Source organism: Ipomoea triloba, chromosome 15 (assembly GCF_003576645.1).
Source record: "Ipomoea triloba cultivar NCNSP0323 chromosome 15, ASM357664v1".
NCBI lineage: Eukaryota > Viridiplantae > Streptophyta > Magnoliopsida > Solanales > Convolvulaceae > Ipomoea > Ipomoea triloba.
Genome location: NC_044930.1, coordinates 1365268 through 1391133, shown reverse-complemented (window position 1 = coordinate 1391133; position 25866 = coordinate 1365268). Strand labels below are relative to the sequence as shown.

The 25866-nt window shown below is 34.4% G+C and overlaps 3 protein-coding genes across 6 annotated transcripts; 1 reads left to right on the top strand and 2 right to left on the bottom strand.

Annotated features, from left to right (window-relative positions):
* Window positions 1-1937: 1937 nt before the first annotated feature.
* On the bottom strand, window positions 1938-3814 carry LOC116006127 (fra a 1-associated protein-like). Its single transcript, XM_031246402.1, has 2 exons — window positions 3449-3814; window positions 1938-2598 (listed from the first exon to the last, which is right to left on the bottom strand). The coding sequence occupies exons 1-2, from the start codon at window positions 3652-3654 to the stop codon at window positions 2115-2117; spliced, it is 690 nt and encodes a 229-aa protein (XP_031102262.1). The 5' UTR covers window positions 3655-3814; the 3' UTR covers window positions 1938-2114.
* Window positions 3815-4005: 191 nt separating this feature from the next.
* Window positions 4006-7115, top strand: LOC116007428 (putative pentatricopeptide repeat-containing protein At5g06400, mitochondrial). The gene has a single exon (XM_031248096.1). It carries the CDS (start codon window positions 4035-4037, stop codon window positions 7092-7094), a length of 3060 nt encoding a protein of 1019 aa, XP_031103956.1. The 5' UTR covers window positions 4006-4034; the 3' UTR covers window positions 7095-7115.
* Window positions 7047-10607, bottom strand: LOC116007429. Of its 4 annotated transcripts, none has more exons than XM_031248099.1 (11): window positions 10312-10607; window positions 9675-9857; window positions 9457-9584; window positions 9182-9290; window positions 9039-9078; window positions 8870-8959; window positions 8685-8784; window positions 8472-8611; window positions 8216-8318; window positions 7530-8122; window positions 7047-7437 (listed from the first exon to the last, which is right to left on the bottom strand). In XM_031248099.1, exons 2-11 carry the CDS (start codon window positions 9811-9813, stop codon window positions 7155-7157), a joined length of 1725 nt encoding a protein of 574 aa, XP_031103959.1. In that variant the 5' UTR covers window positions 9814-9857; window positions 10312-10607; the 3' UTR covers window positions 7047-7154. The 4 variants fall into 4 exon arrangements, with proteins under 4 accessions (XP_031103959.1, XP_031103958.1, XP_031103960.1 ...); XM_031248098.1 differs by having other exon boundaries at window positions 10200-10328; XM_031248100.1 differs by lacking the exons at window positions 9457-9584; window positions 9675-9857.
* Between the last annotated feature and the right edge of the window lie 15259 nt (window positions 10608-25866).

Genomic DNA, 25866 nt, shown 5'->3' with positions numbered 1-25866 from the left:
AGTCTTATTACACTAGGACTAGGAATAATGAATTATGAATCTAATTCTGATTACATTATGAATAATAAATTTAATTTTGGTCGAAGTCTTAAATTGTTCTGAACTGTGTATCATTCTTAAACTTTTTTTGATCTAATTATTTTCTTAGACTGATCCGTGTAGCAAAAGCCCAATATACCATCCATTATTTTCGTCATTTTCAACTTAATATCCCAATTTGAGCATGAATAAATAAATTTAAGTCTTAAAATCGATCAAAATTCGCAGTTTTCCTTCTCATTTTACCTTAATTTGAGAAGAAGAACTGTGAATTTTGATTAATCTTAAGACTTAAAAATCTCTTTATTCATGCTCAAATTAAGATATTGAGTTGAAAATGATGAAAGTACCTTTAAAATTTTTAGATTTCTGCACCTTTTAAACGAATGCGTGACCGACGCGATAAATTTTGGAACTAAAACAATAGTCGTGGGACCAAAATTAGTAGAAATTAAACATGTGGACCACAATTGTCATTTTGCTAATGGTCGTGAGACCAAAATTAGTATTTACTCTATTAAAAATGTACTTTTGATTTATAGTACACACAAATATGTGAACTATTGTCAATGCAATAATGATTGCATTAGGACTCATTCCAATTCAACTAGAAATTTCTATGCGACAACTACTCTAACGTTGTCATCGTATCTTATAAAATATTATAATTTGGCCCCCTAAGGACTGAAATTTTACAAACTAACCATCTTAATGATTTACAGAATTACAGAGGGGTGTTTGGCGCCAGAATCTAACACCAGTCTGAAAAATAATGAAAATTTTGAGATTATTGTCTATACTCAGCTCTCGGGTACAGTTTTCAAGAATAATATATATGTTCAGACTCCATCAAAGATTTCAGCTTTTCGCTCTCTAGTTTGCCACCAAGTCATATAAGCTTAAGAAATCCAAGAAAATAAGAGAGAGTGAAGCCCAAAATCTTAATTCACTCTTCAATCAAATCCGGTTTTAGAGTCAGGTAATGTGAGAAGGGTTGAAAAGCAATCTGCAAGAAATGCAATCAAGATTGAAAAGCGATGGTATGAAGAACAACTTAGGATTATGGAATGTTAATTTGTGTTGTACGAGGTAAGTGTTTTGGTTTCTCTCTGTGATGTATCTATCAATCGATGCACGTAATCTTCATGCATGGAGATCCCCGGATTTGGATTAGGGTTTTGATCTTGATTAGAATTTTCTCTAGATTTATTTTCCTTTTATAGAAATTAATTTGTGGTCATTCTCTTGTGTACGTGCATGCGTTTCTAAGAGAGAGAATTGGCAGGTTTTCTAGTTACAAAGTCCATAGACCATTTCATATTTTCTCAGTATAGATTCAACTGACAATATAATTATGTGGACCCAAATAAAAAAATAAAATTGTCATATTTATTCTATTTTATGAATTTAGTTTGATTAATACATTTCAGCCTTGGCAAAAATTTGTGTGAGACCGTCTCACAGAGATGGATTGAATATTTGATTAATGAAGTTAAAATTTGACCCATTAACAAATATCTGACATGTCTCATAAATTAAGAGCAGTGAGACGGTTTTACACAAATGTTACACTTCAACCTTAAGTAGTCACTATTGAAAGTAGTTAGAAAGGATCATAAAAAAAAATCAGTTTAAGTTAAGGTTAGTAAGAATTATTACCATTGATGTATGAACGAACTATCATGTTGTAAAATGATGTTATTTTTGCATGCATTGCAAAGTTAAATTTTTTCTTTTCTAATTATAATTTTAAAAAATTATTATTTACACTTATTTAAATCAATCTTATGACACATCCATTTAGTCACACGATCGCACCTTAAGATGGGGACGTTGATTCTTTAAGCTGAAAAAGATTGAGAAAGTATAAAACATATACTACCTAGTACAGAATCATGAGCATTTAAAAATGTTGCTTCCATTGATCAATTTAACATTTTATATAATATAAGGTTTTACTATATGAATTATATTATAAATTTCTAAGCTACATTCTGGATCACATAAACAATACTATGAAAAAGCCACCAAACTACTCTGCAAACTCCATAGCCAAAACCTCTAAAAAACTAGCTTCAGACCTCTTTGGACTGTCCTGGAAAATCAAATCCTGCATCAGAAGTGAACACTTCAGTTGAAGGTTCTTTCGGGGGGTTGCATTCCACTGGTATACCTCGGGTCCTTGCTGAGGAGGATTGATCACCATTGTCGACTCGAGGGATGCCAAATGAACCGAAGAATCCATTCATGGTGTCCTCGGCTGCTTCTGGAACTGGTATACCTCGGGTCCTTGCGGAGGAGGATTGATCACCATTGTCGACTTGAGGGATGCCAAATGAGCCAAAGAATCCATTCATGGTGTCCTCGGCTGCTCCAAAGAAGCGGTCAAGGCCAGTGAAGAAGTTGCGTTCCATGGCTTCAATATCACTGCGCAGCCCAGGGAAGTCGAAAGGCGTTTGATGTGATGACTCCAAAGCTGGCAAAGCAAACCCTTTATTCATTTGGTGCGTTACATCTTCCTCGGTGTACTCTTTGTTAGATTGCACCATCTCAGGCAGCCTGAATGAGAAAACAGCAAGGCCATGACTAGTCAACTAATACAACATGTAAGAGATTCACCAACACCTAACTAAGAATCAATGAAAGCAAGCATAGTTTAAGATGGAAGCAATCAGTAAAACTGGAAATATTGCTCTACACTGTATTCAGCCTACTTCATAGCTAATGAGAAGAAATAGTAATTTCTCGGGTAGATGAAGGCAATGCAGATTAATCCTCCTCCAGAAGAGAAGGGAACAAAAGCTATATTATGTCATATAAAATGCAAGTTACACTTACTAGTGGCAGTTCCTGTGGTTAAACAATATGCTACAGCGAATTACTCAGATACATGGAACCTCAAAGTCCTAAAAGCCTTTAAGGTATTGATGTTGTCTATACAGCACTAAATGGAAGCTTTCCACATTACAGCTGTCTGGTAAAGCTTAAGACAACATTGCATCACAGCATCAGCTAATCTTCACAAATCTTAAGATCGAGTTTGGTCTATAAGAGACTTAGAGCAATTAACAATAAGAGTTTCAAAACTTCATTGTAAAGCTTTACCCTTTCATCAACAAGATTCAATTCTGAAACTATTAAGATTGGCTTATCTGTCCGTGGATTCCAGTCAGAGGTGAAGTTTGTATACTATTGAATTTCAGTTTAGGGCTTTTTTTTACTCTGATCTACCTTGTCCCTATTCAAAGATTTTCACCTATGTACGCAACAAATATACAATTCATATAGATTTCCCAGAAAAACACGAGTATAATCATCAGAAATTCAGAATATTATTGCCAATTGATCATTGTCGATTCAATTTTCAAGCAAAAAAGGATAAATCAGAAAATATTTTGTTTTTTTATACCTTCCGACGCAGTCCTTGAAGATTTCCTCGGTCTTCTCGCACTTTCGGACGAACTTACCAGGCTCGGACTCCTCGATTCGGCACTGTGTCCTTACGACTTTCCGGGTGGCGCACTGACCGCCGTCGTCCCCGGCTGATGACCCGCTAGGGTAATCGCCGGAACGGCGGGGAACATCGTCATCGTCGTCTTGCCAAATCCAACCCATCTCTTTTGCTTGGTGAACAATTCAATAACCGGTGAGTATATATATGGAAATGATGTAAGAGGAAAGTATATTGAGAGAATATAAAGTATTTTGCAGTGAGGGAATTGCCTCTTTCCTTTTCTAATGAAGCCAATTTATACATATTTTATGTTCTAAACCAACCAGGAATAATAATCTTAAACTTCATTTGATCTAATTATTTTCTTAAACCTATACGTGTAGCCAAAGCCCAATTCAACTAGAAATTTCTAGGCGACAATCGTATCTTATAAAATATTACAATTTGACCCCTAAAAGATTGATATTTTACAAACTAATCCTTTAATGATTTACAGAACTACAAATGGGTGTTTGGCGCCATAATCTAACAAGACTACAAAATGATGAAAATTTTGAGATTCTTGTCTATACTGGAGCTCTCAACTACAGTTTCCAGGAATAATCTATTCAGGCTCCATCAAAGATTTCAGCTTTTCACTCTGTCGTTTGACACCAAGTCGTATAAGCTTCAGAAATCCAAGAAAACCAGAGAGAGTGAAGCCCATAATCTTAATTCGCTCTTCAATGAAATCCGGGATATTTTGGAGTCAGGGAATGTGAGAAAGGTTGAAAAGCAATCTGGGTTCACATTACCAGGAAGAACCCAGCCTGAGAACGTGGGGGACATTGTACAAAAAGCAGCTTGCACACTCGATGTTTGTGGAAATGCCGAGGAGAATGAGGAATTTCTCTCTTCAAATGATAAGCAAATGGGTGTTTTGGGTGCATTAGACGTTAGCCCGATTGTTCATAAGATTACTGAAATTGTTAGGGACGAAAATGATGCTGTGTCTATGGAAGAGAGGTTGAAAAATGCGAGCTTGGAGTATACTCAGGGAATTGTTGAGATGGTACTGAAGAGGTGCTTCAAGGTTCCTCATTTGGCTTTGAGGTTCTTCAATTGGGTGAAATCAGTGGAAGGGTTTAGTCACAGTACTGAGACATATAATGTGATGATTTACATGGCTGCAGAGGCGAAGGATTTTGGTCTGGTTGATAAATTGTTGGAGGAAATGGAGAACAATTCTTGTGAGCATAATCTTAAGACATGGAGCATTATCATCTCCCATTGTGGGCACGCGAAGTTAATTGGCAAAGCCCTGTTAGTCTTCGAGAAGATGAAGAAAAATGGCCCCGAACCAGACACATTGGCGCATAAACTTATGTTGAATGCACTTTGTAATGCAGGAAAGGCAGACATTGCACTTGAATTCTACAAGGAGATGAGCCACCAAGGCATGGTGTTGGATGAGCGGTTGTTTAAAAAGTTACTTAAATGCTTGGCGGTTTCTGGAGATAGCGTTGCAGCTCACAGGATTTGCGATGATATGATGAGCACTTTAGAAATCTCAGAACATGAAGTCTATGGTTTCATGCTTAGGAATCTCTGCAATGCAGGTAGGATTCGAGAAGCGTTAGAATTGATTCGCGAAATGATGAAGAAAAACGTAAGCCTTGACTCCGAAAATTTTGAGGCGTTGGTGAATGGACTGTGCAAGGCAGACAGGATTAACGATGCATTGGAGATTGTTGATATCATGAAGAAAAGAAGTGCAGGTAATGAGAATCTTTACAAGATTATAGTTTGTGCATTCTTGAGCAGAAATGAGCTTTCGAAAGCACTTGATCTAATGCAAAGCGTTAAAGAATCAGGACATTTACCCACAACAGCTACCTATACTGCTTTGATGCAGCGCCTTTTCAGGGCAAACGAGTTTCAGAAAGGTGTGGACCTCTATCACGAGATGATGGAGAGAGGAGTTCGATTGGATTGTATGGCGTTCACTGCTGTTATTGCTGGTTACATTCGCCAAAACTGTGTGTCTGAAGCTTGGGGGGTATTCAAGAGCATGAAGGAGAAAGGTATTAGCCCAAGTAGGAAATCTTATAGCATATTCATCAAGGAGCTTCTTAAAGTTTCTGGGACCAATGATATTCTGAAATTCATGAAGGAGATGAAGGACTCTAAAATGGAACCTGGAGATGATATCTTCCAACAGGTTACATCTTATTTGAGGAGGAAAGGAGAGATGAATAAGCTTAAAGAGATAGAACAGATGCAGGGGGTATCCAGTCTGCTAGAGGCTCGTGTCGAATTGAACACAGCAGAATTAGGGCCAGCATCGAAATCCTGTCATCAACATGGTGTTTGCGAGATCAGTCAAATTCTGTCGTCCTCCATGGATTGGTGTTTTGTAAACGAACAATTGGAGAAATGCAGTATACGATTTACACCAGAACTTGTAACTGAGATCTTGCGTAACTCCAGACTGCATTCTGGTATAGCGTTACGCTTTTTCTCATGGGCGGGGAAGCGTTCTGGTTACAGACACACAACAGAATCCTACCACATGGCAATCAAGATTGCGGGACAAGCCAAAGACTTTAAAGAGATGAGAAGCCTCTTTTATGAAATGAGGAGAAAACGCTGCTTGATAACGTGTAATACGTGGACAATCATGATAATGCAATATGGTCGAACAGGCCTCACAGACATCGCTCTCAGAACTTTTCGAGAGATGAAAGATGGCGATCACAGACCTACTGAAACTACATATAAGTTTCTGATCATATGCCTTTGTGGAAAGAAAGGTAGGAACATTGATGAAGCAATAAAGCTATTCCACGAGATGATTGAAATGGATTGCAGACCCGATAAAGAGTTAGCTGAAGCCTACCTCGATTGTCTATGTGAAGCTGGAAAATTAGGCGATGCCAGAAGCTGTATCGAATCCTTACAGAAAACCGGTTTCAGCATTCCTTTGAGTTATTCCTTGTATGTCCGGTCCCTTTGTCGAGTGGGGAGGTTGGAAGAGGCTTTAGGATTGATTGCCGAATTTGATGATGATCAGCACACCCTAGCTCAGTACACACATGGAAGCATAATTCATGGACTTCTGCAAAAGGGAGACTTAAAAACAGCATTGGCAAAAATAGAATCCATGAAACAGCTCGGCATCCAGCCTACTATACATACATATACGTCTTTGATAGTCTACTACTTCAAGGAGAAACAAATCGAGAAGGTCTTGGCATGCCTCGAGGAGATGAAAGAGTCGGGTTGTGAACCAACGCTTGTTACTTACTCTGCACTCTTACGCGGCTATATAAACACGGGGAACGTTACTGATGCATGGAGCGTTTTTCAGCATATAAAGCAGAACGGTCCTTTCCCCGATTTTAAAACGTATTCAATCTTCATATCTTGTCTTTGTAGGATAGGTAAGTCTGAAGAAGCCCTCCAACTTATTTCTGAAATGATGAACACTGGGATTGTTCCCAGTGCAGTTAATTTCCGAACAGTTTTTTATGGTCTCAACAGGGAAGGGAAACGGGGTTTAGCACAATATGTATTACAGAAAAAGTCACATCTTAAAAGGATGAGAAAATTATCAATTTGAATGTTATTCGTTTTCTATATTTTCATGAAACTGTTATGGTTAAACCAGAGTCGCTAATTCTTAAGTCGAAATCTGCCTAGAAAGTAAACTATAGCAACAATATGAAAGCTTTCTGGTTTTTCTTTTACCAGTTCTATCTTCTTTGATGTGATTTACATGAGAAGCTGTCAGATTATTGTTCTTCTCTATATTCTCCAAAATTGTCTCTGCTGCTTTGTGATCTCCACAGGAATTTGAATCGGTATGGTGAGGCTTGTTAGGGTTGGCAACATAAGCATCTGGTGACACCGGTGCTATCTTATTATGGCTCGTTTCCTTTGTGCACAAACTAGAACTCGTACGCCTGGAAAAGTGCAGAAACTCAGAAAGTGTAACAAACAAGACATATCCTATGGTGTTTTGTCGAAATCAAGCTGTGTAGCAGACTATATTTACCTGGAACTATGACTGCAGGAGCTAATCCTATGCTCGTACGAGGTAATCTCTACTGATTCCTTTCTCGATATTTCAGTAGTAGTCGCAATGCCATTCATGCGAATTTGGTTAAATCCCGAGAATTTTGAATCTTCTATGTTGCTTCTGCACATAGATTTGAAATTTGAGTTGCATCCATTTTCGCGGATGAAAGAAATAGCCTTTTCCAGTGTTGCCAGAGCTTGCTGAACCTCGGGGCTAATGGCTATCTTCTTGTTTCGAGTGGTGGAGCCTCCTCCCTGTACGATTTGATTCCTCGGGGAATCAACAGTCCCCGCCTTTCCACCATCTTCCTCATCGACTTCCTCAATCTCACCACAAATGTTTCTGTCCTCAGATGGTGAATGATGAACACAATCGCGAACCTCCTCTTCCTGGATTTCATTTTCGTCTGTATCGCTTGTCTGCATATCGTTGTTTGTCTTCACGCCTTCCGCTTCTATATCCCCATTAGCGTTACAATCCGAATAGAGAGCTTCCCGGATTCGCTTGTACTGCACACCCTTTAACGCCTCGCTAAAATCTTCATCGCCTCTGCAAACAGAAGCCACTTCCTGCAACACGATAATAAGCATTGCCAGGAAATGCTGAAGAACAAACTTAATTCTCAGAAGAACATATAAATCATAAACCCGAACAGATCAGACCTTCTTATAAAGCTTGAACCCGCTACCTATAAGCTGCCTCGAGACAAAATTGATGAATGCAGGAGGGACAAAATCCAGTTTTATATCCATGTTGGCAATTGTTCTGCAACATTTTATATCAACAAGAAGCTTTATAACAACACAGGCTATGAACAGATACTATATTGTAACAGAGTCAATAGTATTCAAAAAAAAAACAACACAGGCTATGCAAATGCAATGGTAAAACTATTTGCAGAAAACAGGCCAAACTAACCGGAAGTAGCTTCTGTTGGCAGTAACTTTCTGCAGAGCTAAACCGCCCACCACATCGATTCTCACTAAATCACGAGCATCAGGGATTCCTTCTCGGGCGAATCCACGAGTACTAGTATCAACATTTTCCAAGTCGGAGATCTGGAATCAAATACAATAACGAGGTTTTACACCCTATATATCGGGGGAAAGTCATATGTGTTCATAGTTTTACCGAGTTCAGGAGCACAACAATCAGACCATCTTGAAAGTAGTCGAATTCAAAATAGTGCACGAGAGCCTCCCTCGTTGACAGTGGCCATGAAAGCTTCATCCTTTCTTCCAGAAAGTAGATTCACATTACAAAATTTACGGGCCAGGCAAAATAAACGAATACTTCTCTTAAAGGGGAAAGCGTACCTTACTAAAGATATCTGTTCACCGATTCTGACCTTCTGTAAACACTGAGAGTAAGCGATCTTGAAACATGGAACGGTAGTCTGAGGCCACCTGACAGAAATGTATAACAGAAAAATATGATCTTTATAACCCATAATGCAGTTATATATCACAGGCGTGTAATTCTTACCATTTCTTGTAGAGATCGGCCTCCCACGAGATGCACATACCTGCAACATAGAGCAGTCAAGAACCAACTTCTCGTGGCAACCTCGAGTCACCACTTTGCAGCAAACAAGTATTAAGAGAGTCGAAAGTTTCAGCTTAACTTACAAACATCAATTGGACCATCTACATAGCCTTCAACTAAGAGTGTATGAAAAGGAGTCCCTTCTGGTCCTTCTCTATACATAACCCGAAACTCTTCTGAATCCTGCTTAACCTGCAAAAATAAGGCGATCCAACAAGTAATGACTAGAGATCTCTTTGTTTCTCGTAAATTCTTTGTGCAGCAATGCAACATTTGAATCAAAGAACATTGCAGCATGGGGCAAAATCAAGAACAAGAAAAACTCTTTTTTTTTCAGCAAATATGACAGATAGCTTACTTTCCAACCACCATACGATACATCACCAGATTTTGACTTATCGCCATCACTCAACGAGGCACTTCTCAACATGTCAAGTGTGTTTCCTAATTCCTCGGTTCTTCTTTCCACTACATTGTCTATACAGCCTGGAAATTAAACCACACATATCTTTGTGCTTAGTCTTCATTTCACACGCAATTTCCTTAAGAACTACAGCACAACATTGACACACAAACCTTCCATCTCAAAATTCGACGAGCTTAGGATTTGATTCCTAACGAGGCCCTTAAGTGCCTCCTCGTTTACAAGATCACGACACGACAAGGTCTTATCGAGCCTACTTCTGTACTCAGAAATGTTTCCCTTCTCCCCCATTTTTCCACCTCAGAGCAACACAAAAACTGTGCCTGCCTATAGCTCTGAACATACAAAATAGAGAAACATAAACACTAATTTGATTAGATATATGAAACAAAAGAACACAAGTACAACAACTAATCAATAACAAATACATAAAACTTTCTAGATTAATGTACATTACAAAGAAACAAGAAACAAACAGTTCGCCTACTAGCTTCATTAAACTTAACTAACTTCATAAATCAAGAACACAGAGCTAATATGCAATCCCCAGATTTTGTTCAAGAATCAATCAAAACTGTCAATTTACTACCAAAATTCCATACAAAACATAAGACTTTGATCAAAACAAGGATGCAAAGTTATGGAATTCAATAAAAAGGAGTGATTTTGAAGAATACCCAGTGGGAGCACAGACAAAAGAGGATGACCCAAGATTGCAGAAAGGAGGTTTGATCAAAATAAGGATGCAAAGTGATGAAATTCACAAAAAGGAGTGATTTTGAAGAGTACCCAAGATTGAAACAGAGGGGTTTAATAAGACTGCAGAATCACAGATCTCAATACAGAAGAAGGATAGGCGGCAGAGACAAGATCATCTGATACGAGGCCACCAGGGTGGATGGATATGTTAAAACATGGGTGTTTTCCTTGAACATATCAAACTCACAGACCACAGCGCAGAGAAACCGATATGATTGTTTCAGGACAGCTGTTCCAGCTTTCCATTTCCTGTTGTTCTGGATTGAGTCCAAAAATGAATCAGTAACAGAAGAACAGCAGAGTTTTCTGGGTTTTTCTGGTTTGCACACAATGCTTATGTTTGACCTTTTGTTAATTTTCTGTAATTATTCCAAAGATTATTTCTTAATTTATCAATTATCCATTGACTAAATGACACACGAAAATGTTTTTATTGTACTTTTATTTGACTTGTTGCCTAAAAAAATGGAAGTGTCCCTTTTTAAATGCTGTTTTTCTAGTTGGTTAGTTGGTTTCTGTAACAACTTTGTAGACAAATGACTTGGACTGGTATACTGCTCAACACCTGACTTGTACTAAATTGAGTTAAATTCAAACAATTTTTAAAAAATCTAAGAACAAAATATTTGAAAATATTTTTTTTTTTAAATTATGATTTTATTAAAGCGGTCAAATTTGTTACTTTATTAAGAATTTAATGACTAAATCTATATTACAGACTAATTGTTTGGGGAAGAAGATTAAGGGTGTGTTTAGTTCATAGGTTTACAGAGCATTTACATCTCACTTTAGACATAATTCCCACACTACTGTTGCATAAGATTCGAACATTGATCTTTTTTTTCCAATATTGCTAAGAGTATATATTTAGACTTATGAAAAAACCAAAAAAAAAAGAAAAAAACAAAACAAAACAAAAAATCTGTCCTAAAACATATGGCCAATGAAGGAAAGACACGTTTCAGGTGTAGATTTCAATATTTCATGAACTGTGCGTTAGTTCAAAGCTGGTGTAGGCTGGCCGTTAGCTTTCCCGGGAAACACCGGTAACCGTTAGATGCTGACAGTTTACTGGGCCGTGTGCCCGTGTTTGCTAAGGTTAAAGATCTATTGGGGCCATATGGGAAGCCCAATAGTGATAGCCTTTATTTATAAAAGAAATTTGCTGTTTATATATTTATAGCTGAATATGTGATAAAGAACAGACCAATTCCCTACCCAATAACCATTCGTATTTTTCCCACAACTTGAGAAAAACCCAAATTTTCTATCTTTTATTATTTTTTCACCTCCCCCATATTTAGAAAAGAAACGAAACAACAATAGATGTGTTTGGTAAATAGCTGTTAGCTAATAACTATTATGTATTAGTTAATTGAGTTAGTGTGTTTATCTAGTTGATAGCATTAGCTAATTGTAGAAGCCAAAAGTTTTTAGGTTAGGAAACATACAGATATTAATTGAATATATTAATTGGACTCTGATCTCCACCGATCGAATTGAATTCATGATGTGCAATCCATGACGTTTAATGCTAATTGGATGTGAAAGAAAAATCTTAAATTCTATTTTGTTTTAAATACGCATGATTTATGTAGTCTATATTTTAAGTCGTCTCGATTTGACTCTGTTTTTGAACGTTGAAGCTAGCTAATTTAATGAATTGATTTCGTTGGGTTTGATAGATGTTGTTACCAACATGTCGGCAACTTTAATTTGGTGCAACTTTGTTTGCGGTAGGAATTGATGAAACATATGTATAATAGTCGCGGTCTCTCTACATGGCGGGACATGTTGGACTTCCTGGCTCGCCTGGTGTCATTATTTATGACCCATAGTTACATCACGGACACGAATCCATCTTGCAAAGTGAACTCGTATTCAAAATATATAATTTACATATTGAATATTTACAACTTAAATTGTGAACATTCAGTATGTAAATTGTGAACGTTCTCCGGTCGGACGCGACCGGCGCCGGTGGTTGATTTTTCGATTTGGGCGCCGAAATGTGATTGGAGGTTCGTCGAAAATATATTTGGCATGCTATTACAGGTCACAAATAAGTTCGAGGGTTTATTTGCTCCAAAATAACAAGTTTGAGGGTGTAATTGGAGCTTTTTGAAGTTGAAATGCCTAATTGCACAATGAGGTATAGTTTGAAGGTCTATTTGATCCTTATCCCAACAATATATGAGTTGGTACGTAAGTATGATAATATAACAGAGATGATATCAACACCGCGTCATCTATTGTCTTTAATGCTTCACTTTTTAAAGTAGAGAGATTAAATTGGTCGATTGTTGAGGTGCGTATTGGCATGCATTTAACGTCGTTTTTGTACAACTTTGTTTAATTTGCATTAGGAATTGATCGAATTTTAAGTCAACGTGGATTATCCCTACTGGATATAAATGTAGTTTAAGACTTTCTTGTAAGCTATGTGTGAATCCAAATAGATCAGACGGTCTCACACGACACAAGTGCACGTACGTTGGGATCCAGGCTGGTGTCATTGATGACAAAATGGTCCTCCCAAGATCATGAAACCTAAACACACATTCTTTTAATTATTTTCAGAAATCTCACTCTATTTTTAAAGTATAAATCGATCTCTCCTATCAGTACAAAGAAACAGAAAAATACCTACAAATTTAGCAAATAATTAAAGCTTCAAAAAAGCAAAAAATTAAATATTTACAACAAAAGTACTTACAGATTTTAGTGTGTCACTTTCTTTTGCATACTTCGTCCAATACTAGCATTGTGAGATAAATTTAAACTCGACACCAATATGTTCTTAGACTTTAATTAATTTGTATAACTCTTTAACATGTGTCACTTTCTAACCTTAATTAATTGCTTTTTTAAACTGCAAAACCACTCCATAATTATCTCCCAGCTGGCTAACATAAACATGTCTATTCTCAGTCACTTCAACACGCAGAAACGATATATCCCATGCATTTTGCACTTTCTGGGAAATAACCTACCAGTTTCTCTCTCACGGTCTCACCTCTACATACATTAACAATCATATATATATATATATATATATGCATGCATGCTTGACGACAGCAGCTAGCATATACAGCTCTCTCTCTCTCTCCACCTTCTCTTTCCTTGTCGGATAGAAATTTGAATTAAAACAGTGAAAAGGAACTCTAGCTACTTGCAATATAATGGAGAAATCAAGAAATGGATCGTGCAAGGGCAACCCCAATAAGAATTATCCATTTGTGACTCCAGTCCGAGGAGACATCAAGCGCAGAATCCTTCGCCCTTTTCTCTGTAAAATCATAAATGGTTTTAAAGCGCTCTTCCGAGGTGGTTCTCCTCCTCCGCCGCCATCGATATGAAGCTACGTAAGCCCATGCATGCACCAAAAACCCTATCCTATATATATATATATATAATGCTGTTTTTTCACTTGATTGAATGTGCTTATATATGTATATGTATCTCCACAGTTATTATAGTCATATAGTGGAGTTGATGTTTGGCTTATGAAACAGCCATAATCTTCATGTCACCAAAGATTGATAGTGATATCACAAATTGTTGATATGCATGCATGCATGGATGTCATGTACTAATAGCAATAAAATTGAGGGAAAAATGTTCAAATTAGTCATCCGGCCAATTACGTCCAAAAGTAAAATTTGGTCATACAACTAAAAATAAATAAATACAGTTAAATCTCTGGATTGTTCAAAATTATGCAATTTGACTAAATACTCATATCATTGCTAAGGTGAAAACTATCCCAATAAACCCCCCACCCCCTCCCCATATATCTTTATCTCTGGCTGGGAGACAAAGTTAATGCTTCGTCTACCGGCTAGAGGCAAAGAGATCGAGTTTTTTTCGCGGAGACGAAGATGGATATGGGGTGGGGGTTTCCTTTCTTTTCTTTTCTTTTCTTTTTTGTTTTAAAAAAATATTTTATTTAAAATTAATAAAATAAATTAAAAAAAATAATTTTTTAATATGATGACCGTCACGTTAGCGATAACCTAAGAAACATGTTAAATTTAGTTGAATGACATAATTATGGACAGTTTAAGGCATTAATTGTAATTTTATTTTTTTTTGCGTTGGATGACCCAATTTCACTTTTGCGTGTAGTTTAACGACTAATTTGAATCTTTTTCCTTAAACTGAGCGTACCTTCGTCTGTATTAAAGCAGTCTACGTGTCATTACACTACACCAAAAAGATTTTTTGGTGCATTGATGCATTTCTTTGTTGTGCGTTTTCTAACACTATTGGTACTTTTCTACCTAATAATTTGCAGCCGCACGTTAAGACATGACCACATTTGAGCTGACATATATACATACATATACATACATACATACATAGATACATACATACATACATACATACATACATACATACATACATACATATATATATATATATATATATATATATATATATATTGAAAATGGTGTCATCTAAAACTGGCCATAAAAAAAGTAAATCAATCTAGAATGCTAATATCCGACTAATTCAAATAATAAACGACATCCAATAAACAGCTCATCTTCTCACAAGGAGTTAAAGTTGGAACCTTATGATTATAATTGTTTACCAAGTCAACTACCATATCAATTCGATTAGAGTTACCATATCACATCTCTTATAAGTAAGAGTGCAATAATTTAATTTGTCAATGCATTTTCATTTAATTTATAAGTTGTTTAAACGTGTTGACATGATAGACCAAATGGTCTTCCCAATAATTTCATGTGTGGCTTCCTTTTGCAATAAAAAGTAAACAAGCAATAGTTCCATATATGATATATCCCTATCAAACGTCTATATATAATATATGCAAATAAAAATAATTAAAGCCAATAATGATACGTTAACTTAATGGGAAACAGTCAAATGAAATGAATATACTTCTTTTGTCTCCCACTTAGGTGTACCATTCACGTACACCTAGGAAATATATTATTTTAATTTACTACAAATATATTTATCACATTACAATTTTTAAATAACTCCTTTTAGTTTTAATGGTCCTTTTAATGTAGTTTTTAAATCAATAAGTTTTATATATAACATTAAATTAAATATTGCAAATAAACATTGACGTTTCTTTAATTTATAGAGAAACTATCTGGAAACATGCAAATCGATCTGTGATATATTTCCCTTTCAATTAGCTAGCACCTATTCATAGTTGTTGACATCTGCCATTATTATTTTAATAACTATTATACACGCACAATACTATATCCTATGAATATCGATCTTATATACACATGATTAATTGATGTTTGTGCTGTGGATAAACTCAATTAGGATTTGACTAGTACTAGTTTAATTTGGGGTAATAATATTTTATCATTAACCAAAATCGATGCGTCTCATACCAATTACAGATAAAAATTTGATTCAATATATAAGATGTCTGCTAATGAATTATTTTTTTACTAACTAGAGAAATTTGTACCTAACTAATTTGTCCATAACTGATTAGTTCAAACTATGAAAGTCAATAGATTGTTCAGAATGTATGGAGAATTGACCTTAAAACTCAAGTCAACTGTGTGACCAACTTAGGTCAGGCTGCTATTAATAAATGCTGAGTAAATTTTTGTGATGTGATTAGGGTTGAATTGGGATGATTTGGTGGTAAAACATGCATGCATGTAATTACTTTGTAAAATGGTAGACTTTTTTTTTTGAAGGTACGTGGCTTTAGGTTTATGGGTTTATGTCCCATCTGCATGCATATATATATATATATATATATATATATATATATATATATATATCATCAAACAAAAATAAAAGCCATAATTTTGAAGGTACGTGGCTTTAGCTTTATGGCTTGAAGTCTCCATCAATCCTTGCTTTCAATAATTTCAGAGAATGAAACACAAGTCAACCAACTCAAATTAAACATCACGGCCATCATATCACTCCCGTCCCGCTGCAATTTCCTGGAAATTATGGCATGTAAGAATATGCCTATATATATATATATATATATATCACCGGCAATATCTTCATTATTATCTCCATTTTAATTGAGGGCAGCAACGCAGATAGAAAAAAGCAATGGAGAAATTGTGCACCGGCACTCCGTCGTCCTTACTCCGGCGGTGCAACGCCGCAGATTTCCCGTTCGTCACTCCGGTGAGAGGAGGCGTCAAACGCAAGATCTTCGCTTGCATTCTCCGGCGAATCAAAGCCGGATTGCGGCCGCTCTTCCAGTGACGGCAAATCATTCACCGTCCTCCCAATTATATATGCCATAATATTTTTTTCTTTTTATCATCCGCAAGCTAAGACTCCTAGTAAAAAAAAAAACGAAGATATGATAGTTATCTACTTATCTTGTACTTTAATTTACAAAAAAGCCTAGACGCTATTGAAATCATTTACTTTTTTTGTTATTTTTTTTTGGTGAAACTTACTTAAATTAGAAAAAAAAAAAGAAAAAATCCACACCATTATAATTTTTTTTAATGTCAAACCCCCTCTCTTTTCCAAATCAATAATAATAATAATGTCAAAACAAATTCTTAAAAAACTACTATTAAGAAAGCTCTTAATGATTCCATGAATAATCACAATGTGTAAAATTAGAATATCCACCAAAATCTGCAAGTGTAAAGTATAAAATGATCACGATTTCGAAAGACACTTTTGACTTTTTTGTTTGTTTATTTTATTTATTACTACGAATTAGAATATTATATTAAAATTTTATAAACTTCCTCCGCAGCCTTTAACTTTGTGTTTTATTTATTACTACGAATTAGAATATTATATTAAAAAAAACTTAGCCTAAAAAGTGGGAATCTATATAAAGTAGTGGGAGAAAAAAAATACGGAGTATAAAGTAGTGGGAAGCGTGCAAGGGGTTTTTTTGTGTTTGGTCTTGGAAAACATGCATTTGTTTTTTTGTGTTAAATATCTCGAGTGGAATCCGGAAGTCTGTGCCCTTTCATCACTGTTCTTTGAGTTTTTTTTTTTTTTTTTTCATTAAGGGGTAGATAAATTAAGGATCCACCACTTAATGAATTAAATTTGTCAGCCGAGCTGAGGTTGTTGTAGAGTAGATACAAGTGTGATAAAGGCAAATTAAAGCATTAAAGATGACAGTGAAAAGATGCTACAAACAAGTGTAGGAGGAAGTGTTAACAGTATCATACAAAAGGAATGAAAGAGATGAAGCTAGACTCATCAATTCGACGAGAGGGAGAAGCAACCTCAACATCGCAAATTATAATTAAAATAAGAGTTATTTCCAGTAATGGTCCTCCGACTATGTTGATTTTCCAAAATTAGTCGCCGACTTTTAATTTGAACAATTTAGGTCCCTTGACTTTCAAATTCTTTCTAATGTTGGTCCTTTCATCAAATTTTGGTTAAATTGAGGTCAAATGAGGGGGTAAACTTGTCCGTTCACATGTTTAGTGTATTATTACTCGTATTTTTCATATCCTATACGTTGTATATATGAATATAATCTCAGTCGAAGTCTCAACCGAAGCCATATAATCTCATTCGATGTCTCTTCGACTGATATTATATTCATATATATAGCGTATAGGACAGAAGAAATACGAGTATACAAGTAAACGGACAATTTTACCCCTTCATTTGACCTCAATTTAACCAAAATTTGACGAAAGGACCAACATTGAAAAGAATTTGAAAGTCAAGGGACCTAAATTGTCCAAATTAAAAGTCGGCGACTAATTTTGGAAAATCAACATAGTCGGAGGACCATTGTTGGAATTAACTCTTATTTTAATTATAATTTGCGATGTTGAGGTTGCTTCTCCCTCTCGTCGAATTGATGAGTCTAGCTTCATCTCTTTCATTCCTTTTGTATGATAAGGATAGTGTAGTAAGTACACCGTGGGAGGTAGCAAATAAGGTTTTAAGGATAGTGTAGTAAGTACACGACTCAAGCTTACCCTTGTCAAGAAATTCCTTTCGTATTTTGTGCTTGTTAATTTTTTCTGGAAATATTATTTTCGTAATATTATTTCCTAACATATATGTACACATGCCTGGATAGTACGGTTGTGCATTTGGGTGTGCTGGTTGTGTAACCTAGTATTGTGAGTTTTGCGTCAAATGCTAGTGAGATTTACATTAGTACACTTAGTGTGGTGCATCGTAGGATATTGGAATATCCATTGTAAGATCTTTTGGCAGTCTTTGAATGCACAATTAGAGAGTTATCGACGCACGACATTCAATATAGGAATGCACAACTTCTAATAAGACTAATCACCTCTATATTTTCTAAAATTTGAGAGGGATGTGTTTCTTTAATCCATGTGATTTGTTTATTTTAATCTCAGCCGTACATCATTCTGATTTAATGATCTATATTAGTATTCACATTTTCATATTAAGAGTGATTCTTATAGGAGGGACGACTCAATTAATATATATATTATTCAAAATAAAATTTCGGTTAATCAATCAAATGTGAATGCATGTTGTAATCAACAACTTTTGGTCGGTATATAGTAATATGTAATTAAGACTTTCTTCTAAGCTACGCATGATTGCATGAATCCAAACATAGATGGTCTCACACGACACACGTGCACGTTGGACTCCCGGCTGGTGTCATTGATGACAAAATTGTCCTCCCAAGATCATGAAACAAACACACATTCTTTTAATCATTCACAAAAATGTCAATCTAATTTTAAAGTATAAATCTCTCCTGTCAGTACTCCTGTCAGTACAAAAGGAACAGCAAAATACCTACAAATTTAACAAAGAATTAAATATTTACAACGCACTTACAGATTTTAGTGTGCCGCTTTCTTTTGCATACGTCTTTCAGTACTCGTATTGTGAGATAAATTTAAACTTGACACCAAATATGTCCTTAGGGTTTAATTCGTCCAACTCTTTAATATATAATTTATGTTTAACTATTTAACAAAATATGTAAATATATATAAATACTAAAAGGATACAAAAGGAATTGTCAAAAAAGACTAAGGGCAAAACAGCAAAAAAGAGATTATCAAAGTTTTGCTGTACATGAACAGTACTGCGCCTAAAACTTTTGGTGTTTTTATGTGTTCATTGGAGGTAATTTGCGTCAATATTTTTTGCCTATATGCCATTTTCCAGGTTGGAGATGTTGTAATTGCTTACTTAAACTGCAAAACCACTCCATAATTATCTCCCAGCACACAGAAACGATATATCCCATACATTTTGCACTTTCTGGGAAATAACCTACCAGTTTCTCTTTCGCCTCTACATACCTTCACAATCACATATATATATATATATATAGAGTTAGTATCATATGAGATCACCTATTTAGGAAAGATCGTGAGATTGTGTATCCATTTAATAATTTAATGATCTAGATTGATTTAAGATGCTAAGTTGAAGTATGTGCGAATGGTAATAAAATGTGTGCGAATGGTGATTAAGTGTGTGCGGACGGTGATTAAATGTGTGCGAACGGTGATTGATGTACAAGATTATTTGATCTCAAAATTTTTTAATGGTCTAGATTGATTAAGATTTCAAGTTGAAGTGTGTGCGAACAGTGATTAAATGTGTGCGAATGAAGTGTGTGTGTCAATCAATCTAAACTGTACCATTAAAAAGTATTACATGGATGCACAAGATGTGATCTCACGATCTTACCTAAGCAAGTGGTCTCACTAGAACCCTACCCTATATATATATATATATATATATATATATATATATATAAGAATACCTTATCCTAAAAAGTTGAATTTCCAATCAAGGTTATAAATCATCTCCCATATATACTAAGCTACCGAGTTTTGATCTCTTCTTTCAAACATTATTAACTACTGAATTAGTGAGCTAAATTCGTGCGAGCAGATATAAGAATATATACCTAGTTACATTGACATTCGTGATCATATTGCAACGTGATGAACTCACATATACTCTCTTTTCTTTTACATACTCCATTTGTTTTGTTAGCATTTATTTGTCAATTCAATTATTCTTTCCTTTGTATTATTTTTTTAAAACATTTGTTTATAAGTTTTAAATTTTCCCTTTTGTTTTTAATTGTATAATGTATCTATTTTTTTGGAATTTAATCGAATCGGAAATATAAAAGCGAACTGCATGGACACGTTGATGTTTCTTTAATTTATAGAGAAACTATTGGGAAACATGCAAACCTGTAATATATTTCCCCTTCAATTAGCTAGCCTATTCATATAGTTGTTGACATCTATCATTATTTTAATAATTATTTTATGCGCAGAATCCTATATACACATGATTAATTGATGTTTGTGAGGGTGGATACACTCAATTAGGATTTGACTTGTAGTAGGGTATCATTTTTTTTTATTACTCAATAGAGTTAATATTATTCTTATTGAAATTCGAACCCATGACCGAATCACTTCGTGTTATTAGACAATAAGGTTATTATTAACTAGTAGTAATTTAATTTGGGGTAATATAATAGTACCATTAACTAAAATCGATGTGTCTCTTACCAATTATTACAGATGAAATTTTGATTTAATATATAGGTACTGTTTAGTAAAATAGTTAGATTATCGGCCAATTTTAGCTTATTTGATCACTATTAGCTATTTGACTTGGTTAAAAATTAATATAAGTGTTCAGTTAATCAATTTTTTGTAACTCCAAAATACTAAAATTCAAAACATTACTTTTTGAGAAAAGAAATTATACGAATCAGCTACCCGCTAACAACTAATTTACCAAACATTTTTCTACAATCAACTAATATTATCAACTATTTATACCCTTTAACCCAATCGGTTAACAGCTATCAGCTAACAGCCATTTACCAAACATGACCATAATATTTGCGTTAATAACTTTTTTTTTTTTAATAATGAGAGAAATTGGTATCCATTACTCTAAGTCTTTATAGTATATACTTGCTTTGTTATGCCCGGTATTATCAACCTAACTAGTTTGGCAAAGGAAATCAACCTAACTAGATTGCTTATAACTAATTAGTTCAAACTATGAAAGCGAATAGACTTGTTCTTACCTAGAAATGAAGTTTCGCCATTTTGAAGGTATACGCGGCTTTAGCTTTATGGCTTCATGTCCCATCATGCATATCAATGGGGGCAGGGACGGGACGGGACGGGCGCCCCCCCAACATTCTAGTCCATTTTCCTTTTCAGATTAAACATTCCGGTCATCATATTATCACTGTACTCCCGCTGAAATTTCCTGGAAATTCTGGCATGTAAATACAAAATATATGCCTATATATATATCACCGGCAATCTCTTCATTATTATCTCCGTTTTAATTGAGTGCAGCAACGTAAAGCCGCAGATCATATCGAAATAATTAAGCTAGTGATCGATAATGGAGGAATTTTGCAGCACTCCGTCGTCCTTACTCCGGCGGCGCAACGGCGCACATTTCCCGTCGACATTCGTCACTCCGGTGAGAGGAGGCGTCAAACGCAAGATCTTCGCTTGCATTCTCCGGCGAATCAAAGCCGGATTGCGGGCGCTATTCCAGTGTGCTTCTCCGCCGCCGCAGTAACGGCAAATCATTCACCATCCTCCCAATTATATGCACCATAATATTTTTTTTTCTTTTTATCATTCGCAAGCTAATTAAGAGTCCAGGTAAAAAAGAGATATGATTTTTTGTTAGGACTATTGACTCTTCTCGACCTACTGAAACACAAAGAGTCAACAGTTATTCATGTGGGAGTGTAAAACGGGCCACCGAGTGTCACTAAACCACAAGGTTTTTGGCACAAAAAAAAAAAGATATAATAGTTGTTTTGTACTTTAATTTACGAGAAAGTTTTGAGGCTATTGGAATATGTGTTCTGGGTGAGATTGTAGTTCTCTTGTAATGTCAGTTGAGTTGCATGCATGCCAATTAATTGGATGATTATTTGCTTATTTGTTTTTTATATAATTATATATATACACTATAATTTTTTTAGTTACATTTGTGTGAAATCGTTTCACGGATCTTTATTGGTGAGACGAGTCGGGTCAAAATACAATTTTAATACTTAGCTTATACTAGCAAATGTAATACTAATTAGGAATAGTCTTTGTTATAAGGAAAATATAATACTTTTGATAACAAATGTAATGTTTTTACATTTGAATGTAAAAGTATTACTTTTTTCAAAAGTATTATATTTTTCTTCAAAAGTATTGCATTTTCATATATAAGTAATAAATATTTTATTTATGATTTAGTATTACATTTGTTAATATAAGTATTGCGAATAAGGATCCGTAACACAGTCTCACACAAGTTTTTTTTTTTTTTTTTAATTTTTAATTTGAGTGTTTTGCTTAATCATATAGACTTACTATTTTGAGTATAAAGTTAGAAAGCTTTGGAAGTATAACAGGTAACAAATGCACAACAAAATCCATAATTAGGAACTACCAAACCAGTAGAAGCTAAGGAGATTTAAACAAATAGACTTTAAACTGAAGATTACTATACTACGTTGCAAGTCAACTCATACCTGCATTCGATTTCTAGCAACCCCAGCGCGCGGTTGCTCAACCGGGGTTTTTGTCAATAATAATAATAATAAGTAAAAAAATTCTGTTTTAAAAAAAAAAAAAAAGTAAAAAAATTCTTTTAAAAAACTACTATTAAGAAAACTCAAATAAATTAGTTACCTCACGCGTATTGCGTGAATAGTCCAATACCTAATTTTTATTTTTAAATTAATATTTTAAAATTTATCAAAATATCATTCAATATCCTGGAGTATATCAATCTTGGTGTGTTTCAATGCAATTTTAGTGCCTTGACGCAGTATACATTCAAAAATATAACCAAATCCTCCATCTCTAAAAAGACAATGATAATAGGCACACTTTCTCATATGTGTTAAATATATACTATAAATTAGATGCATCATTATTTCATCAATGCCAAATGTGTCATTCTAATTAATTGACCAAAGTTCATGTTAAATTTTATATTATATTTTTTTAATACACTCTAATATATGTCTAATTAACAATTATGTCAATTTTAATTGGGATGGAGTTCGAACTTAAAACATTATATTCCTTATGAAAATCAATAAGTAAATTAAAGAATAACAAATAGTTAATGAAATATTTTGTACTGAAGTTTATATTTTGACAGAATACATATATATTTAGGAAATGTGAATAAATAAATAAAAATCATCCGGGCTTAACTTTATTGACTTTTATTAAATTTGTAGAATTATAGATATAATCACAATAGGTTCCTTGCATAATCACAATGTGTACAATCAGAATTTCCACCAAAATCTGCAAGAGAAAAATATAACATGATCACGGTTTTGAAAGACACTTTTGACTTTTTTTTTTCTTTGTTTTATTTATTAGTATGAATTAGAATATTTTATTAAAATTTCATAAACTTGTCCGTAGCCTTTGACTTTCTGTTTCAGGCAATTACGAAGTTGACAGCGTTGGACTTGCTAAATCACCGGGCCCCACTATCCTTTCTCAGAACAATCAGAGAAATAACATATGTTAGGGAACAAACTGACATAAATATAAAAATTCTTAAAACAACTTAACAACCTCAACAATTAAACTCAAAATGATTATTTATATATATATATGCGATAGTCTTTTTTCTTTTAAGAAAACTATCAACTTATGCAATAGTAAAGGTGTAGTACAACTCTAACTTTACTATCGCATAAGTTGATGGTTGGATTCTACATTAAAAAAAAAAAAAAAAAAAAAAAAAAAAAAAGAGTAAAACTTGGGTGGGCCTTCACACCATTTTATAAAAATAAACGTTAGCCCATAAACCGTTTTTGGGCTTTAAACGTCAATAGATATTCTTAGCCCTTAGGGTAGGCTACCTAGTAGTTAGACTAGCAAAACTGTAACCCAATGGGGTAGTTTAAGTGACAAATGAGCTCTCTTTGTGAGAAAAAATTTTGGGAGAACCCGGGTTTGATTCTCACAAGTGACGATTCCCCCTCTGCCTCTCGGAGCGAACGTGGGTGGATCCGAACCGTTAAATGGACGGAGAAAGACCCCGTGAATTTAAGAAAATTGAAGTATTTAGTTTTTGTTTATTTTTATTTTAGTAATAGGTCATTAATTATATTAGGGTTTTAGTGGCCATTAATTGTCATATTATAGTTTTTTTTTTTAAATACTAAGAAAAGAAAAAATATATATAACATCATAAATATTGCGAAACAAACCACACAAAAACAATAAATTGTAAGGACGTTTTCAGATATAATGATTAAGCTATTCAAAAATAGCATGTGTAGCTAATCAATCTACAGAGTTATTAACTTGTTGACAAATGTGCATATTACAACATTTCCAATTGTTAATATAATTTACATTATATCATCACACGATTCATTAGGCATGTTAGTTACATGCATGACTTTTAATGTTCTAATCTAAAACCCTATTTCTCTTACTAATTGGTAACAAAAGTCAATAATGTGCAACCATATATGCCTTCATGAGTCTCATAATTTTCTTGATTGTCAATTTTGTGCACTACAAGAAACAACAATAATATATACACATATAAGGTTAATAGTGGTGAGTGTTACATATAACCGTAGTTTGAGTGACTTTGTTTCTTGATATGACGTTATTTTTTCTTGTATTAATAAAATGGTTTAATAACTGCTCCAACACTGATGGATAAAAAGGATTTAAGTACGTATTCATTTAAGTACAAAGTGCAAGCAATATATAGATGTCCGTGCCTATAATATTTTATGATTTTGGAATGTTAGTTGTTGGGTACAATAATTGACAGGACAAAACGGTGGATCAGTGGATGGTTGTCACGGCTTCGATGGTTGGCACGTGGTCTCACTCACGCGATCGTTGCACGCCTCAACCAACGTAAACCGCAACCAAACCTTATTTTTTTCAAACAAATCAGGTATCGTTAATCACTATCACGTAAAAGAGCATTGCATAATAAATTAAAGTGGGAGGGTTGAATGGTTGATGAACAATTCCATACTATCCTATTAATCAATTTATCACTGATAGGTATTTTTTTTTTTTTTTATAAAACATTATTCAACCCTTAAATATTACTACGTACATTTTAATTTATATATATTTTAATTTTTTTCTCAAAATTAAAAATATTACATTTTCTCTTATAAGTAACCATCAATTTATTCATAATTAATATTACATTTATCAACATAAATATTATATATATATTTTTTTACCCATGTTATCTAATGAGAGATTCACCATTTTAATTAAGTTCGTCACATAGAAATTTTTTTTTAGTGTAGGTTGAAGTTAACATGCTACCACGAATTAAGACTTTAATAAGGTGTTTGGTACCTAATAATTTAGGGTGCGTCGTAGAGGACGAGGTCCCTTGTTGGCCACATACATATATATGGTAGTTTAGACGTGTAGTTAAGAAAAGTCAATTTCCTTACCTGTCAACAATAATGGCAATTCAACTATATATACATTCAAGTGAAAGAGAAGGAGAGTAATAATGGAAGAGAAGGACATCGCAAGTAATTTTTGTGAAGGAAGTAATTGGCTATGTATGTTAAATGTTAGT